The 17,219-nt window shown below is 39.4% G+C and overlaps 1 protein-coding gene across 1 annotated transcript; it reads left to right on the top strand.

Annotated features, from left to right (window-relative positions):
* The first annotated feature begins 564 nt into the window (after window positions 1-564).
* lingo4b (leucine rich repeat and Ig domain containing 4b) lies at window positions 565-11,743 on the top strand. The gene is made up of 3 exons (XM_052578590.1): window positions 565-1,060; window positions 7,851-7,975; window positions 8,790-11,743. Exon 3 carries the CDS (start codon window positions 8,802-8,804, stop codon window positions 10,614-10,616), a length of 1,815 nt encoding a protein of 604 aa, XP_052434550.1. The 5' UTR covers window positions 565-1,060; window positions 7,851-7,975; window positions 8,790-8,801; the 3' UTR covers window positions 10,617-11,743.
* The last annotated feature ends 5,476 nt before the right edge of the window (window positions 11,744-17,219 follow it).

Below are 17,219 nucleotides of genomic sequence, written 5' to 3'. Positions count from 1 at the left end.
TATAAATCAATGACAATGTGATCTTATTGCAAATGTTTTTACAGATAATTAGATAGATAGACAGATTAAGATAAAAAAAATAGTCTTTTTACAAGGCAATACTTGTATTTGTAATACATAAGAGTAACAATTAGGCTATCAATATATTATATTTTGTTAGGTATAAGCTACAAGTAAGAATAGCATATTATTCATGTGGAAATGGGCATGGCTACCCACAATTCCCTATGTGCATTGTCTTTTAGTTCATGTTTAGGCCTGAAGCATGAGATTTTTAATGACTTTCTTATGGCTAATTTTATGCTATTCCGTAACTCGTTTAATATTGTCACCATATTATTATGATTTAGTTCTGACTGCCAACAACTACCTTTTACCCTAAATTCAATAAAACTTTTAATCTAAGTTTTGTATGGGCCTACTTTTCTCTTTTTGACAAACACAATGCAATTAAAACCAGTTTACCACAAAAAGTCACATTTTGTTTAACACTGTGAGTCTTATCGTATAAATCGACTGAAGCAAACATGTGTCCTAAGAGATGTTTTCTACAGTCTACAAGCCACGAGTCTCACTCAGGCAACCATCTGCTGCTTTACCTAAATCCGGAGATTTGGCCGAGCCGCGCAAATATCTGTCATTCTCCCAGAGTGCCCTCACGAGGTGTTATCCTTCATCAGCTCTGCTGAATAGACCAGTAAACACCGATCTGCTCTCTAAAACCGCAGGAGTTGGGATGTTCACTCGTACTGAAACGGGCAGGTGGGCGCTGGAAGTTAGACGAGCGAGCACAGAGGAGCTTCAGTGCGGAGATCAGCCAACCTAAATTAAGGCTACAATTATCCTACTAGACCCTGGAGGGATGTGTCGTAGACAGGAGGAATTAATGAAGGAGCAAAGCGATTAAAAACATTCGGGTCTTGTCTCAAGACATGCTCGTCGTCTTTCTGAGCACGATGTTAGAGGACATCGAGCAGAAGTAAAGAACTGCGAGCTGACATGGACAGAGACTTGGAGAGCTATGATAACGCTGCCATGCAGATCTCGTGAGGGGAAGCGGGTGAGTTCCGCTTTGTGTGTGTGTGTGTGTGTTTGTGTGTGTGTTTTTTTTTTTTTTTTTTTTTGCTATAGTTTATGCTGGCTATATTTTAGACAATGTTTGTTTAGAGTTCTTCAGGGTTACGACTTATTTGGAAGTCACTAATTTTGACAACCAGACGTGGGTGGCAAAACATAGGCTATGTTGTATAAGCTATTAATTACTCTAAGCTAAAATAAATAAATAAATAAATAAATATGAATAATGAATAAATAAATTAGGTTTACCGCTTTTCGTATACGGTTGTAATCAAAATAATTGTATTTACGTTGGCATCCAAGGTAGAAGTAATATTGTAGAAAGCTTATTTACGTTTTCATTTTTAATGTTTTTTTTTTTTATTTAGGCTATTTACGTTTGTTTCTTTTATAAACTTAAAAATATATATTTTCAAAATAATTTGCGTAAAAATATCAGACAGACAGACAGACAGACAGACAGATAGATAGATAGATAGATAGATAGATAGACAGACAGATAGACAGATAGCTAGCTCTGTTGCATTGTTTATTAAAGCCCACTTGGCAGGGCGAGATCAGTCATGAGGCATATAACTTTTATAGCCTTTCTTTTAGGAGTCAAATATACAACTAAAAATAGTAGTTGGGACCCCATTGGTCAGCTGGCACTGTGCACACCAGGTGTGTTCGGTTTTCTGTCTCAGGTCTCACGGTCATTGAGGCCATGGGATGCTTGGCAGTCACTTAATTAGCACTAATCAATTTGTGCAAGTTCTCTCTAATGAGATTTCAAACAGCATCCCACACCGCCAGTGATTTGCAGCACAGCAAATGCGCTAAAGGAGCGCAAGCTTTGGGTCTGGTCCAGATGAGCACTTTAATCAGAATAGTTGTAATGCAGAGCAGGGCCTGATTTATCACCGGTTGATGGGGCGGAATGGTAAAAGCACTTACTTGATCACTGGTTTGTTTTCCTTGGTCACTCGACATTCTCATCACGCCCTCATATGTATCTGCATGCGATTTATGAGGTCTGCCGCTATGAGGTCATTATGGAGCATGGTTTAATATCACTGAACAGGTGCAGATTTGACCAGTTTTGCCTTTTTAATAAACCACACCAGGACTAAATGTGTGATGTGGGGCCCCAATGAGTCTGCCTCACATTGTGAGCGTCATCCTGGTTCTTTGTGTAATCCTGCTGCCCTAAAATGGACCTATTTAGGACTGCTTGAACACTGAACTATCCAGGGCACCATATGACCCTGCTAATGGGTGTTCTGTATTACAACACGCAGCCAGATGCAGAGGTCTCACTGTCGAAATTTCCCAATAGACCCGTCCTATCTTTTAACTAAGCAATAGCTGTTTTTCTTGTAAGGAAGTTTCATTTGAGAGATGGATCTGTGACCCTGGATGGGAGGCAATCTGTCAGCATGACTGGGTTGCAACCTCAATTGATGGATTAAAATCTATAGAGCTCTAATACATAGATGAGTGAAGCAGATTCTGTGCTTTTCACAGATGACATATGAGCCTAAACCACATCCATATGTGTGACCTCTCCACAATCACACTAAAAATCACTCGATTTTTAGAAGACAAGAGCATCTGAATCTGGGCCTTCACAAACAAATTATCTCTGTCCCATCAGTATGTGTACTGAATTGCTGATGCTTTTCCTGCTGAATGTTTCACAGGTTTATATTATACAGTGTATATGCAAATCTTTGTCATCCGTTGTCCATAAAAATGCCTAAAATTAACAATGAACTTGAGCACATGTGCAATGACCCAGTTACATTAATGCATTCAGTTTAGCCTGAGGTGACCTTACTTTTGTGTCCTTGAAAAGTTCTGTTGAAGTTAGTTTAAAACACTTTTAGACTTCTGGCAGTAGGAACATGTGAGATGATCTCATGCTCATTTTTTTCCACACAGACTTTCCTTTTTTCATTATATTTGATTCTCATTGGGGTACACAATGTACATGCACTGACTAAAGTGACCAGCCAAAAGCTGAATTATCATAATCTGTCCTTCAGACTGTTGTGATCTAAACCCAGCATGACCTCTCTCAGCTGCTCCAACATAATCATGAAAAACAAAGAAGCATTTTTTTTTTAGTAAAATATACACAGCACAAACAAAATATTAGATACCATTTTATGTGAACAATACCTACAGCAATTATCTGTCTAATTTATTTTTACTAAGTTTTATTTCTGCTTTCCGCCACAAAAATAAATCATTCATACATAAGATGGAATGTTTGAGTTTGCTTCTTCGTCAGAACAGATGACACGCTCACCAATGGATCCTCTGCAGTGAATGGGTGTCATCAGAATGAGAGTTTTAACCACTGATAAAATCATCACAATAATCCACAAATACTCCACATGAGCCAGTCCATCAGTTAATGTCTTGTGAAGTGAAAAAAAACTGTCTTTATAATCCATCAAGACATTTTTAACTTCACAATTTCACACGATTCTGGTTAAAATAAGTCCTCTATTCTTATTGCTTTCTCCACTAAAAAAAAAAAAAAAGTTGTCTTGTCTGAATCAGGGGAGAAATAAGCACACATCAAAATCTGTTCCAAACACTGTTCTAAAGAAATTTGATGGTGGATTTTGATGGAAGAGGACAAAAGAATGTAATTCTTTAATGTAAGAAGCATTATTATGGATTGTGGATACAGGGTACATTTTCAACTAATTTTCTTTTTTGGGTAACTGTTTCTTGGTAACAGATAAATGCTAACAAAAAATCCAATGTCGATAACCATAACTTAATCAATAAATTAATAATTAATTTGATACTGAGCAATGTCTTTGCTGTTGATTCCCAGGAAATGCATAAGCTGATATTAAAAGCATGAAGTCAAATTGGTCAAACCCACTACCACAAAACACAAACTATATTGCAGCCTGAAGTGTTTTACAGTCAAACTGATTGTTACAAGCCTGTAGCCACCCATGTCAGATTATCTTCCTCTCACACTCCTTTAGACTAAAGCAGCAAAATCAGTCACACATCAACCGGAGCTGAGACCAAATGCTTGTATTATGTGGTACACATGCAGGCACACAACAGAGATGCTTTTAAACTCCATCCTTAAGGCTTTCAGCAAAAGGCGGATCACGGAAGGATGAGAAGAAGCGTCTTGTAAATTCACTGTGGGCTTGAAATGCAAACACTTTGAGGAAGCATCTGTGGTTTGTGCATCCAAGTGTGAACCTCACCTTCTCTGTTATATTTATTTTTCCGTTCCCCGGGCAAGCTCGAAGGGAACAAATACTCCATGTCCAGAAGATCTGTCATCATCTCCCATTGCTAAACAACACCTGTTTCAGAAAGCTTGAAATACTTGCATTCATTCACATGGCTGCATTCTGTGGCAGGGGTAGAGGGCAGGAACCATAAACAGCTTCTTTCTCACTCAGTTGCAATTGTTGCTGTGAAGAATTGATGTGAGGAATTCTAATTGGAGATTGGAAAGCGGCTCTGGGCAGTTTTCACCCGGCTGGGACGAGAATAGCATGGGCTCCGGGACACAGGTGAAGTACATTCCCTGGATGCACTTTAGAGGTTAGAGATCACACTAAATATGCAGGTCAGAGACCTCTGATATTGCCACTGAAGTGATTTTAGACACAGTAAATGCAGGATACGCCAAAATAAGGATAAAAATAAAATCTCTTGTGGGTTTGGCTGGCATTTTGTGAATATCCTCTAGTGTTAAATATTAATTTCAAAACGTCTGGATTCCCTCATCTGTTTGCTAGGCACGTCCCTCTTCTGACCTTTTCGCACAAATATACACAGTTCAAACTCAATAGTACTTACTTTAGCACGGTTATAAGCCCATTTGCACGCCTGGAATCAGTGAAGTGCAAATTGGAATCAGACTGCAGAGGCTTTAAGTGTTGTGGTTTTCTAATGGAGTCAGGGGAACAGCTACAGCAACAGAGGAAATATTTTTCTCCCCTGTTTATAGTACCTGGCAAAGGTCCATGTCATTTACTGTAACCTAATGAAGCCTGTCTGACTCTGATGAGTTTTGACTGTTGACGTGAAAGTATGAAAGTCAGGCCCAATATGAGAAAACAACACAATGTGTGAGTGTTCAGCTTAGTGAAGGCTGGCTAACTGTGATGACATTGCATCAGATCAACAAGGGCACACTCAATGTTGGGCAGAGTGTTGTTCGTTAGATAAGAGCATTGCCAAAGCTGATTTGTAGATGGGTTAGCTGATTATGCAAAAGTTTTACTGAGAGGCATCTTCTTGAGTTTGGGCCACACATTTGGAAGTTTGAATTTAATTCTGCATAATTTGTTAATGAAAAAAATCTATATATGTAAAAATATTTTTGTGGTTTCAAATATTTGTATGTGTATTTTGTATTATATTATTTTATATTTCAGTATAAGAATAAAAACATGACACTGTATATATATTATGGCTTGCACAGACTAGTTGAGTAGTCGAGTGATCGACTACTACAACCACTAGTCAGCGCAGTCTGAAACAATCCACTACTCAAGGATGCATTAACCATAATGCATACAAAGAGTTTTCAAGTACGACGTGAATTATAGGATTACAATATTGCGTGGAGCCGTTTCTTTCTATGAACTCATCTATGTTGCATGCAAAAGGTTTTTCTCATTTTTAAGATATACAAATAGTTGTACCTCCGCCAAATATTGCCCTGTCCAAACAAACCATACATCAATGTTAAGCTTATTTATTCAGCTTCTCGGTTTCAAAACAATTGCAAAATTAAAAGAAAAAAACGCACACAAACACATACATATATATTCATTTCTTTGTATATTATATTGTTCTATTAATACATAGAATATATGGAATATACACATAGTTCAAACAACATAGTATAGAGAAAAAGGAAGAAAAGAGAAAACAGGAAAAATAAATAAAAATAAAAATGTGCAGAACAGGAACATTTTACTTTAATTTAGCTTTATTTGATTGCATCCACAAAGCCAGCTGTTAATTTGTTTCAACATTGAAATCATGACATCAAATTCACCTCAAATATATTTTATTTCTGTCATTCATAGCAATCAATATAAACTCAGTTGTCATGCAGTGTGTTTCGTCCCCTCCATGTCCAGATCTCGTACACCTGCTGCACTGTCTTTCACAAGTCGACAGAGAGGGATTTGCTCCTTTAATTTGTGTAAGCCAGGCTCTCTGTTGTGTGGAAAACCAATATGGTGTCAAAACAGCCAAGCCAGGATTGACTCTCTCTCTCTCCTTTCGCTAGATACAGCATTATGAGTCAGCTTATTTGGCCATATAAGGCCTTTGTGTAGAGACACAGGACGACACTGGACTCTGGAAAACAAGTCAACCTCATTTTAAGTGGTTTCAGTAGGAACAAGTTCAAAAATACTGTAGAAGCTTTGTGTGTAAACAGGAGATGTGAGAAACCTAGACCCATGTGAATCAGCTATAAGCAAGCAAGCAGTGGGAGATGTGTAATGCAGGACTGCATTAATTGAGATCATTTGTCACGACAAGGTAGGATTTTATTACCATTTTGTTTCATTCATTAAAGGACTACTGGAAATGTTTACAAACTTATGAGTTATTAAGCAATTTAACTTCAATTAAGGTCTGCTAATGTGATAAATTAGAGATGCATTTTCTAATCTTTTCACATGGTTTGCGGTTTTTGTTTTATCCTGATGTTTTTATCATCACTGCTACTTTCTAATGTTATATTTAAAGCTCAGTTTTGTGCTTAATTTAACATTTTTTTTATTGTCACCATTACTGAGGTTTATGTGTGTTGAGGCTATTTACCTATAATTATAGATTAAAGCAAAACATCTTTATGATGCAAAATGTTCTCTGAATGAGAAGGAAACTCATTACTTCAGCAGATGCAGGAGATATTTAACATTCAGTGAACAAACTAAGCTAAATAGACTAAATTACTGAGGACGCTTGTTGAAAGAACAGATCTCAATCTCAGATCTCAATCCACAGCATTACAAGTTCAGTCCAAGTTGTGTAACTTATATTGCTGTAATAGTTCATTTTTTAGAGCAGTTTTACTCCTGATTCAGAGTATGCTCAATTAATTTATATGGAACGCAGTTTCTGCATACATAGATAAATGATACATTTTTCTATCACAATTAAGACTTTTTTCCTGAAAATTCTGATTTTACATTATGCAGTTTTTTTATTATTAATATTTATAAAAAGTCAGAAATGTGTGTATAAAGTCACAGGTACCTTTGATCATTTGTATTCTGGATTCCATGCATGTGTTATTGAGCAGTCCATTGTTGTGTTCTATTGAATGTCTGATGTCATTTGGCACAGCTCTGTCCATTAAACTGAACGTCTGTCCATGCTGGGTAATTTCTAATTTGTGTCCAGGCCTGTCCACATGCACCCTGTGACATGAGGTTAAGCTGGACTGTAGTGAAAGGGCCCTGCACACCTGTCTTCTCACATCAGACGCTCTAGAGCAGTAGAAAGGGAAATAAGCGTGTTACTGTGCAGCTGTCACATGTATCGTCATTCTTATTTACCTAACGGAGGTGCATTCAAATGCAAACAGGTCTAAAACATTCCACTGTCGTCCTTCATCAGAAATGGATGAAAAACTGTTTTACAACTTCAGCTGTGTCTAGATCAGTCTGTCTGTCTAAAAGCAGAGTAGATTGATAGAGATTGTTAGCACAAATCATCTTAACACAGTATCAGTCATTTTTTGCTGATTCTTCTCTTCTCTCTGGCTTTAGGTTTTTGGAAGTGTGATTTCTAAATGTGACTTAAATGCATCTTCAACAACCACTGAGCCCAACATACTGTAGATACCAACCTGAAAATATCTGGTTATGAGAACTGGCACCACAAAAGTCCCTTGGTAAGTAGTCCATTAGTAACAAATAGTGAGGAAAGCAACTAAGCTTGTCTTCTGATTTAATCATTTAAGATCCATAACTCTTGAAAAATGCTTCTTGTATATGCTTATTAAGGCTTTCTTTTTAGTACAGTACAATTGATTGATCAAGATGCATTTGATCTATGGCAAAACCCAAATATATCCATATCGGTTATGTCCATATCTATTAATGTATTCACAAATACATAATTGCAAATGCATCTCATACATACAATGACTAAAAGTAACATCCTTCGATCAGAGAAGCATGTTTATATTTTCTGCATTAAAGTTCATTTTGATATTTTGGAGGAAATTAAGCCAGAAATATCAAACTGTCCTGACATAACTAATGAAAAGAAAACCTTTTCTGGCATTAATTAGAAATAATATTGTCAAGACTGCGTCTCTGCCTCTCTAAATGTTAAAAATATACTTTGTAATTAAGTGAAATTTTTGAAGACATAAAAAAAATGTAGATTGCATATTCAAACTTTTCTCGAGAATGACATACAAGTTTTTCAAAACCAACAAGAATACAAATATTACATTTCTAAGAACTTCCCTTTTTTTAAAAAACAGCTGAATATGTATGTTTTTTATGGCAACTGGTTTAAGCTGCTTTAAGCTGGTCCTTAGTTGGTCCTGACCTGCTTATAAGGTGGTTATGAGCAGGAGCTAGTTGCTTAGGACCAGCACATGACCAGCTACCATGCTTCAAAACATACCTAACCAGCGTATGCAGTTTTTTTCAAAGATTATTTTCTCATTCTTTCTTTTTTCTTTTTTTTGGCAGGAAGGAGGTAAGATGTTCGTGGATCTGTGTGGCCGGCAGGGCGCATGGACAGTCCTGCTGTTGTGGTTCACAAACCTATCAGCTGCAGACCTCACCTGTCCGCAGAAATGCACTTGTTACCTTGACACTTTAGAGGTCAACTGCTCCTCAAGACACCTGACAGGTGTGCCTGAGGGGTTACCAAACAATGCCAAACGCTTAGATCTTTCAAGAAACCAGCTGAAAACGCTGGCCAGGCGTCAGTTCTCCAGCCTGTCAAAGCTAGAGGACCTTGACCTAAGTGAGAATATAATCTCTATGATTGAGGTGGAAACATTTCAGGGGCTAAAGAACCTGCGATACTTGACGATTAAAAACAACCGTCTCAAGATCCTACCGGTTGGGGTCTTCTCTGGACTCTCCAACCTTCAACGTCTGGATATCAGTGATAATGAGATCCTGGTTTTTCTGGATTACACATTTCGGGACATGATTAATCTACAGCTGCTCGATGCAGGAGAAAATGACCTGGTGTTTATCTCGCAACGGGCATTTGTTGGGCTTCAGGCGCTGAAGGAGTTGAACGTAGACCGCAGTAATTTGACCTCCATCCCCACCGAGGCTCTGTCGCAACTTCAGAGCTTGACCAAGCTGCGTCTGCGCAAGCTGACCATAAATGTCCTGCCCAACAATGCCTTTCGCCGACTCCACCAACTGCGCACCTTGCAGATCCTCCACTGGCCTTCTCTCGAGACGCTAAATAGCAACAGCTTGGTAGGTCTGAACCTTACCACCTTAATTTTAAGCAACTGCAATCTCAGCGCCGTACCTTATGCTGCACTGCGTCCTCTCACCTACCTGCAGTACCTTGACTTGTCCTACAACCCCATCACCTCCATACAGGCCAACCTTCTTGGGGAGCTTCTGCGGCTCCAACAGTTGCACCTGGTAGGTGGAAAACTGCTACGTATTGAGCCAGGTGCCTTCAGGGGTCTGGTCCACTTTCGTCTGCTCAATGTGTCCTCGAATCGTCTGTCCACATTGGAAGAAGGCGTCTTCCACTCCGTGGGGAACTTGCAGACACTGAGGCTGGACAGAAACCCATTGGCTTGCGACTGCAGGTTACTCTGGGTCATGCGACGGCGGCGGCGGCTGGATTTCGATGGCCGCCAACCCACCTGTTCGCCTCTAAATCAACACAAGAAGGCTTTTCGTGACTTTTCAGAAGCTGATCTCCCGGTTATATTTACTTGCAGGCGAGCGCAGATTCTGAACCGGCAGCAGCAGGATGCGAGCGTTGTGGAGGGCATGAGTGTACGGTTTGACTGCAAAGCAGACGGCTATCCATCACCTTCTATTACTTGGCTGTCAGCCCAGCAGACTGCACTTAGCTCTGTCGGGAGAGTACGAGTGCTTGCTAATGGGAGCTTGGAGGTGCGTTACACCCAAGTACAGGACAGTGGAACGTATCTATGCACTGCATCTAATGCAGCAGGCAACGACAGCGTCTCAGTGAGTCTGCAAGTGGAGGGGCTTCCACAAAACCGCACAGTGTCATATTTCTCAGACGAGGGATGGATGGAAACTTCATTACCTCCTTCTACTAACTCCTCTGCAAGGGTGTCAAGTCCTTACCCGTTTGATGCAAAAACACTTATCATTGCTACCACCATGGGATTTCTCTCTTTCCTGAGCTCTGTGGCGATCTGTTTTGTGTTTATGTTCTTCTGGAGTCAGAGCAAAGGTCAGATTAAACACACTGCCACTATAGACTTTGTGCCACGATCATCCATGGGTGGAGGTGGAGATGGTGGGGACACTGGGAGATTCACAATGAAGCTTATTTGAGCTGGAATAGAGAATTCATGGCCATGGTTACAATTAGTTAAGCCTTTAAAACTGTGGTAAATATTATAGTGGAGCAACTGCTCATCATTCATAATGCAGCTCGACAACACAGCAAGGTACAAAGCCTTACAGTAACATAACAAGTCTGATCTGATTGACAACCATGTAAATAGGCATAGGAACTCAACTTCAATAAATATTAATAATCTCATTCATATTTTGCGGGCCTGATTGACATTAATATAACTAGGTATAGTAACATAACTCTTTATTATTATAACATTTTAGGGGAGAAATAAGGTAGACAATAGATATAATTGGTAATACATTTCTGTAATATTGATAAGCAATGCCAAAGTATGAATTGAAAAACAATTGAAGAATAATTAATACTCTTATTGTCAGATAGTAATAATTCATTATTAAATAATTAGATAACTGTTGGATATTGTTGTGGTGTGCCCTTGATTTGGTGTGTTATTGCTCGATTTTTTTAGGCTCTCAGCTCTTAGTATAATGAATGAAATCTCTTCCTATGAGAGGGTTCTGATACAGTTAGCCTTTAGAGATATTCATTTCACTGCCAAATTAAACCAGAGCAGGCCATGCGATGATGCATCTGACAGCTGTTACAATGCATTTTTAGATACTGTAACTTTTTGTTGCATAAATATATAACCCATAGAAATATGTATGTTGCTATAGAAGTCTTAACGGCCTATAAACGTCTATTGTAGTTTGTATCATTATAACAGGAAATAAGTAATACATTTTTAAAAAGAGAAGGATTTAAATGGATAAGTTAATGATTGAAACGCATTATTGTATTACATATTGTGTGTGATATTGTACATTACAGATGTTATTCTTATAGGTTGCAGTGAAATTACAAACATTTTGCAGGGTCATACATAAATGTCTTTTGTGACTTTTTTTAACAACATCAAGTAAAATGGCTATGCGCAAATGTCATGACCACACATGGTTGTTTCCCTAAGATGCTTTGCAATTTATGTAATGTATCTAAGTTATATTTCCAAATTTTGATGTTTTTGCTAATGCATTTGTAAATGATCATGTTTTGCAATGGATTATTAAAGACTATGCAAGTCTGCTTGTTCAGAAAACCATCTCGTCTAGCTATCTTTACTCCATCGTGTTCCATTTTAAACCTCCTCATTAAAAATTCAAGTTCATTTCTAGGTAAAATTCATTTCTGAATCCTGGAAGTCTGAACAATTTGCAGGGTTCATTAATACAGTTGACGGCTGTAATTTTAAATGACATTGTGATTATACCTCTTTGCTACTCTGGTGCAAGCAGTGTAAAATAGTCCAGATGTAAGCTCCATCTGTTTCATCAATGCAGAAACTCTTTAGTTGCTGCATTGATGTTTTTCTTTAGCTCATCTGATCGTGGAGGATAAATGGCATGAGATGTAAGGGTGGTGTCAAGAGAAAGAAATATGCATAATTATCTGCATCAGTCACTGTCTTCTTTGTTAAACAGAGAAATAATTCCCCCCTGCTGCCTCTCATCTGATTACCTACGATTTAGGTTTGATATTACAGTATTTATGCCGTTTATTCTAAGTGAAATTGATCTGTGAGGGGTATGTTTTATTACGCTGATGACAGATTATTGTCTGAGTGTACAGGAAAGGATGGGGACTCACAGTGATGTTTTAGGTAGGCCATGATTTGTTGGACAGACAGTTCTCAAGCTTTAACTGGATTCTGCAGGGAGAGAGAGACACAGAGTAAGTCAGAGCAAAATCATTTCTGCTGCTGCTCAGAATAACCCAGAAAAAAAAGATAATAATCACGTGTATGACCAATGGTTTAAACCCTTTAGGATTACATCTAGATGTCTCAGTCTGTTATATAGGTCTGTCTGGCTACAGATGTGCTCAGCCCACAAACAGAATCATGTACAAAAGTCAAATAAAAATGCTTCTTATTCTCCAAAAATGTGTTACAATTAAAATACAATTAAACAGTTAAGCTAACAATTTTATTAAGATGACAATTATAATTACATAAAACTAAAATTGCTGAAGTATTTTTACAAAAATAAAATAAGATGAGGGAAAAGAAATTAAAAATTTCATGTTTAATTGAATGTCTTGCCATTTCTTTGTAATAACAAAACAAAGTGTGATTATAGTTCAGCTCTCTGTTTTATAAATGTGAGGAACTATATGTGCCACTACTTTGACCAAAGTATGTGACACTCACGCCTTTTGGCCACTAAGTGGAGCCAAAGAGAGACATATATAAGACAATGTCCTGAACGTTTGCAAGTTTGCACAATTTAAAGCTTTGAAATTGAAATATATCCGTTTACCCACACATCATTTGAAAATATTTATGATAAATGACAGAGTTTTTTTTTTGTAAAATAATGTACATTGAATGAGGAAGTGGCAAAGTGGCATTTCTTTCACTGATGCACTGAGCATTGGTTTACTGTATCTGGGCTTCAGGAGCATTGATGAGTTTGAAGAATAGGACAATAACATGGGTAAGACGCCGAGTGAGCTGATCCTAAATGCTGATTCTGTCAAAATCTAAATCACAGTATTAGCAAGACCTGACAAAACAAAATGAACACCACACCGAAGAAAAACGTATTGCTACTGTAAACATATGGGGAATATACCCCTTCAAGGATGGTGTGGATTTAGTTTTAAATTGTAATTTAGATATAAGTTTAACATACTGTATGCAGGATAATAATGTTTAAGCTAATATTTTATAGAAAACAAATAGAAACATTTGTTAATTTAGTTGTTATAGCACAAAATGTAAAATATTTACTAAAGTATGGTAAAAAGTGGTAAGATGGTCCCTCATTGAGTAAGTTGGAGTTGAAAAGCCAGAACGTGCCAAATGTTGATATTCAAAATGATCAAATACAAAAAAAAACATTAACCTAAATTAAATCGCTGGGTAGTACTTTTGGTGATTTAGTAAATTTTTAATGCATACATCATAAGGATAAAATAATGGGCCAGACAGGGAACACTTATGCTTTTAAGGGGCACACTTTAACATTTATCTTAAGGTACTTTCAGAATTATTTCAAGTCGTTTTTTAACTGTCATGTATCACTGAAATCTCTAGATGCATAGGCAGAGAGTGAACCAACTCCAGGGTAAGACTAATAGTATCCAATTGTAATCTATTAACTGCACACATCATAAACCCCTCACTTGATGCAAGTACCAGATATGAGTGTCAGGTCATCAAATATTTTTAATGAGGATGAATTTGTATTTAACATGATCTCAGTTTAATAAAAACATTGTACGTATAGCAAAGTATAGTGAACATACTGTAGTTCATTACAGCAGAATTATACAGGCCTTCAGAAATTAAGCAAGCAAAAAACATTAACATTATCAAAAAACATAATCACAGACTAGTCAAAACATGTCAAAGATGTATTCTGTCTTTTTACAAAGCATTCTGTTGCAGCTAAATAACATGAGCTAAAATCAGCAGCCTACAAAACACTGCAAGAGGAATTGTCCCTGTGCTTTAAAAAGAAATACCATAGCAAAACAACTATAGACACAAAGTTAGATCTTCGCAATGCCTATCATCTGGTTCACATAAGGGAGGGGGATGAATGGAAGACCACTTTTAATACCTTCAGGGGTCATTTTGAGTAGCTTGTTATGCCGTTTGGGCTATCTCTTCCAGGCACTAGTCAATGACATGCTGAGAGACATGGTCGGTCAGTTCATATATGTGTACCTGGATGACATTTTGATATTTTCTCATTCTCCCCAGGAACATGTTCAGAAAGTCAGGGTAGTGCTTCAGAGGCTTCTAGAGAATGGGCTTTTTGTCAAGGCGGAGCAATGCGTTTTTCATGCACCTGTTTTTCATCATCTGTTTCTTTTCTATGGTACATTGTATCATCTGAGGGAGTACGCATGGATCCTGACATGGTTCAGGCTGTGGTAGATTGGCCAACTCTGGATTCCCGCAAGGCTCTGCCATTTTTTTTTCTCACAATTACAGCCAGCTATCTACCCTTTGACTGCCTTAACCTCCACCAAGACAACGTTCAAGGTGGTCTAGCATGGCAGAAGCCACGTTCTGCAAACTAAAGAGTTGCTTTGTTTCAGCTCCCATTCTGTTGGCCCCTGGTCCCTCCTGTCAGTTCGTGGTGGAGGTCCACACATCAGAGATGGGGGCTGGTGCGGTTCTTTCACAGCGCTCTTCCGCAGATGGTAAGGTTCACCCTTGTGCATATTATTCTCTTTGTTTGTCTCCTGCCAAATGTAATTATGACATTGGTAATTGAGAGTTGTTGGCAGTTAAGCTCACTTTGGAAGAATGGCGTCATTGGTTGAAGGGTTCGGAGGGACCTTTTTATAGTCTGGACCGACCATGAGAACCTTGAATACATCAGTTCTGCTAAAAGGTTAAATTCTAGGCAGGCTAGGTGGGGCTTATTTTTTGGTTGTTTTCAAATTCTTATCGTCCAGGTTCTAAGAACATTAAACCTGATGCTTTGTTCCACATTTTTGACAGATCTAAATGCCCGTTGTCTCCCGAGTCCATAGTGCCACATAGCATTTTGGTATTGGGTATGACTTGGGAGAGCGAGTCGAAGGTCCATAGGGCCTTAGAAGGGGTAATGCCTCCGCCTGGATGCCCAGCAAGTAGTTTATTTGTTCCAGAAGAATTACGGTCCGAGGTCATCGATTTGGGCCATTGTTCCAAAGTAGCTTGTCATCCAGGGGTAAATCGTACAGTATTTCTTGTCAAACAGCAGTTCTGGTGGCGCTCTATGGCCCAGGACAACATTTTTTTGGGCTTGCTCTGTATGTGCCACTTCTAAGGTTTCCAATTGACCCCCTGCTGGACTCCTTCAGCCGCTGTTGGTTCCTTCGAGACCCTGGTCTCACATTTTGCTAGAATTTGTTTCGGGACTCCCGCCGTCGCAGGGTAACCAGTTTTGACTGTGGTGGACCGTTTCTTGAAGGCAACTAATTTTGTTACTCTGCCCAAATTACCCTCAGCCAGAGAAACAGCGGTTGCTTTCATTGATCACGTCTTTCAACATCTTTCGTATTCATGGACTCCCAGTGGACATGGTCTCTGACAGGGGGCCTCAGTTTGTTTCCAAATTTCTGAAGGAATTTTGTCATTTGTTAGGGGCGACAGTTAGTCTTTCTTCTGGGTTTCATCCCCAGAGTGATGGTCAGCCAACCAAAACCCATCCTCTTGGAGTCAGCAACTCTCATGGGTGGAGTACGCACACAATTATTTACCAGTGTAATCCACGGGCCCATCTCCATTTGAGTGTAGCATAGGTTACCAGCCACCTATCTTTCAGAGTATGGGAATCCGAAGTCACGGTCCCCTCTGCTCTCGCCTTTGTCTAGAGGTGCCACTGCATCTGAAAGAGGGCTAGAGAAGCCATCCTCCTTGTGGGGTCGCACACCAAGGCCTAGACAGATCGCCACCGGTCAAAGCCACCTGTCTACTGTCACCAAGATTATTAATCCGGTTGCAGTCCACCTAAAACTTCCTCCTGCATATAGAACAATTCATCCCTTCTTCCATGTCTCCAAATTAAAGCCTATTTTTTTTGTCCTACCATTAATACGCCTGTCCCAGTTCCTCCACCCCAGCGACTCGTACAGTAGATGGGGAACTCACTTATTCGATAAACCATATTCTGGACTTGAGGCGGAGGGGATGGGAATTTCAGTACCTGGTGGACTGGGAGGGTTACGTTCTGGAGGAGAGGAGGTGAATTCCTGCTAGGGACATATTAGATAATTTCGCTTATCGATGATTACAATCGCCAGGTAGGTTCCTCTGGAAGTGCCAGGAGGTGCTCCTAGGAGGAGGGGTACGGTCATGGTTCATGGTTCCGTGTGTTCTTTCTGCATGTCTGTTTCTGAATATCTGTCTGATTGCTCGTTCAGTGTTGCTCCGGCAACTGTGGGGCTGACGGGCCAATCAGTGTGGCTGCACCTGATGCTTGTTCTGTTCTGTCCTGTCTTTATCTGTCTTGTATTTGGTACTGCATGTTGTCAGATCGTTGTCTGAGCTTGTCGATGCTAGTCTTTCTCTCCCGTCCTCAGAGTTTTGTTTGCTTTCAGCTCACCTGCTCACTGTTCACATATCTTGCTTGTTTGCGTTGTTGCAAAAAAACTGTATTACACTTGCAACTGGATTTTGTGTATCATTACATGTCAACAGGCACCAGCGGAGATGCGGTTGAGGAACTGGGTGGTTTGAGAGGAGGTGGGAGAGGGAGGCTGGGAGGGAACACAGAAGGACTTGGGGTGGGTGGAACCAATGGAGACACAGGAGATTCAGGGATGGGCGGAACCAGTGGAGACACAGGAGAATTGGGTAATGCCTCCCAAAACCAATCTATTAAATCCATCTGGAAAACATCTATAAGTTCCTCATTGTATAGTCCAGTGACCAGTTGCAGCTCACCCTCAGTGGCAGGAGTTTGGCTTCCCTCCAAGCCCTCAATCTCCACCAAAACTCCCTCAGGCTCCATAGCGCTGATCGGCTCAGTTGCGGCGGGCTCAGGTTCTCCGTCTGCAGTGGGCTCAGGCAG

This window comes from Carassius gibelio, chromosome B16 (assembly GCF_023724105.1).
Source record: "Carassius gibelio isolate Cgi1373 ecotype wild population from Czech Republic chromosome B16, carGib1.2-hapl.c, whole genome shotgun sequence".
NCBI lineage: Eukaryota > Metazoa > Chordata > Actinopteri > Cypriniformes > Cyprinidae > Carassius > Carassius gibelio.
This window is presented reverse-complemented; position numbering and strand designations above follow the sequence as displayed.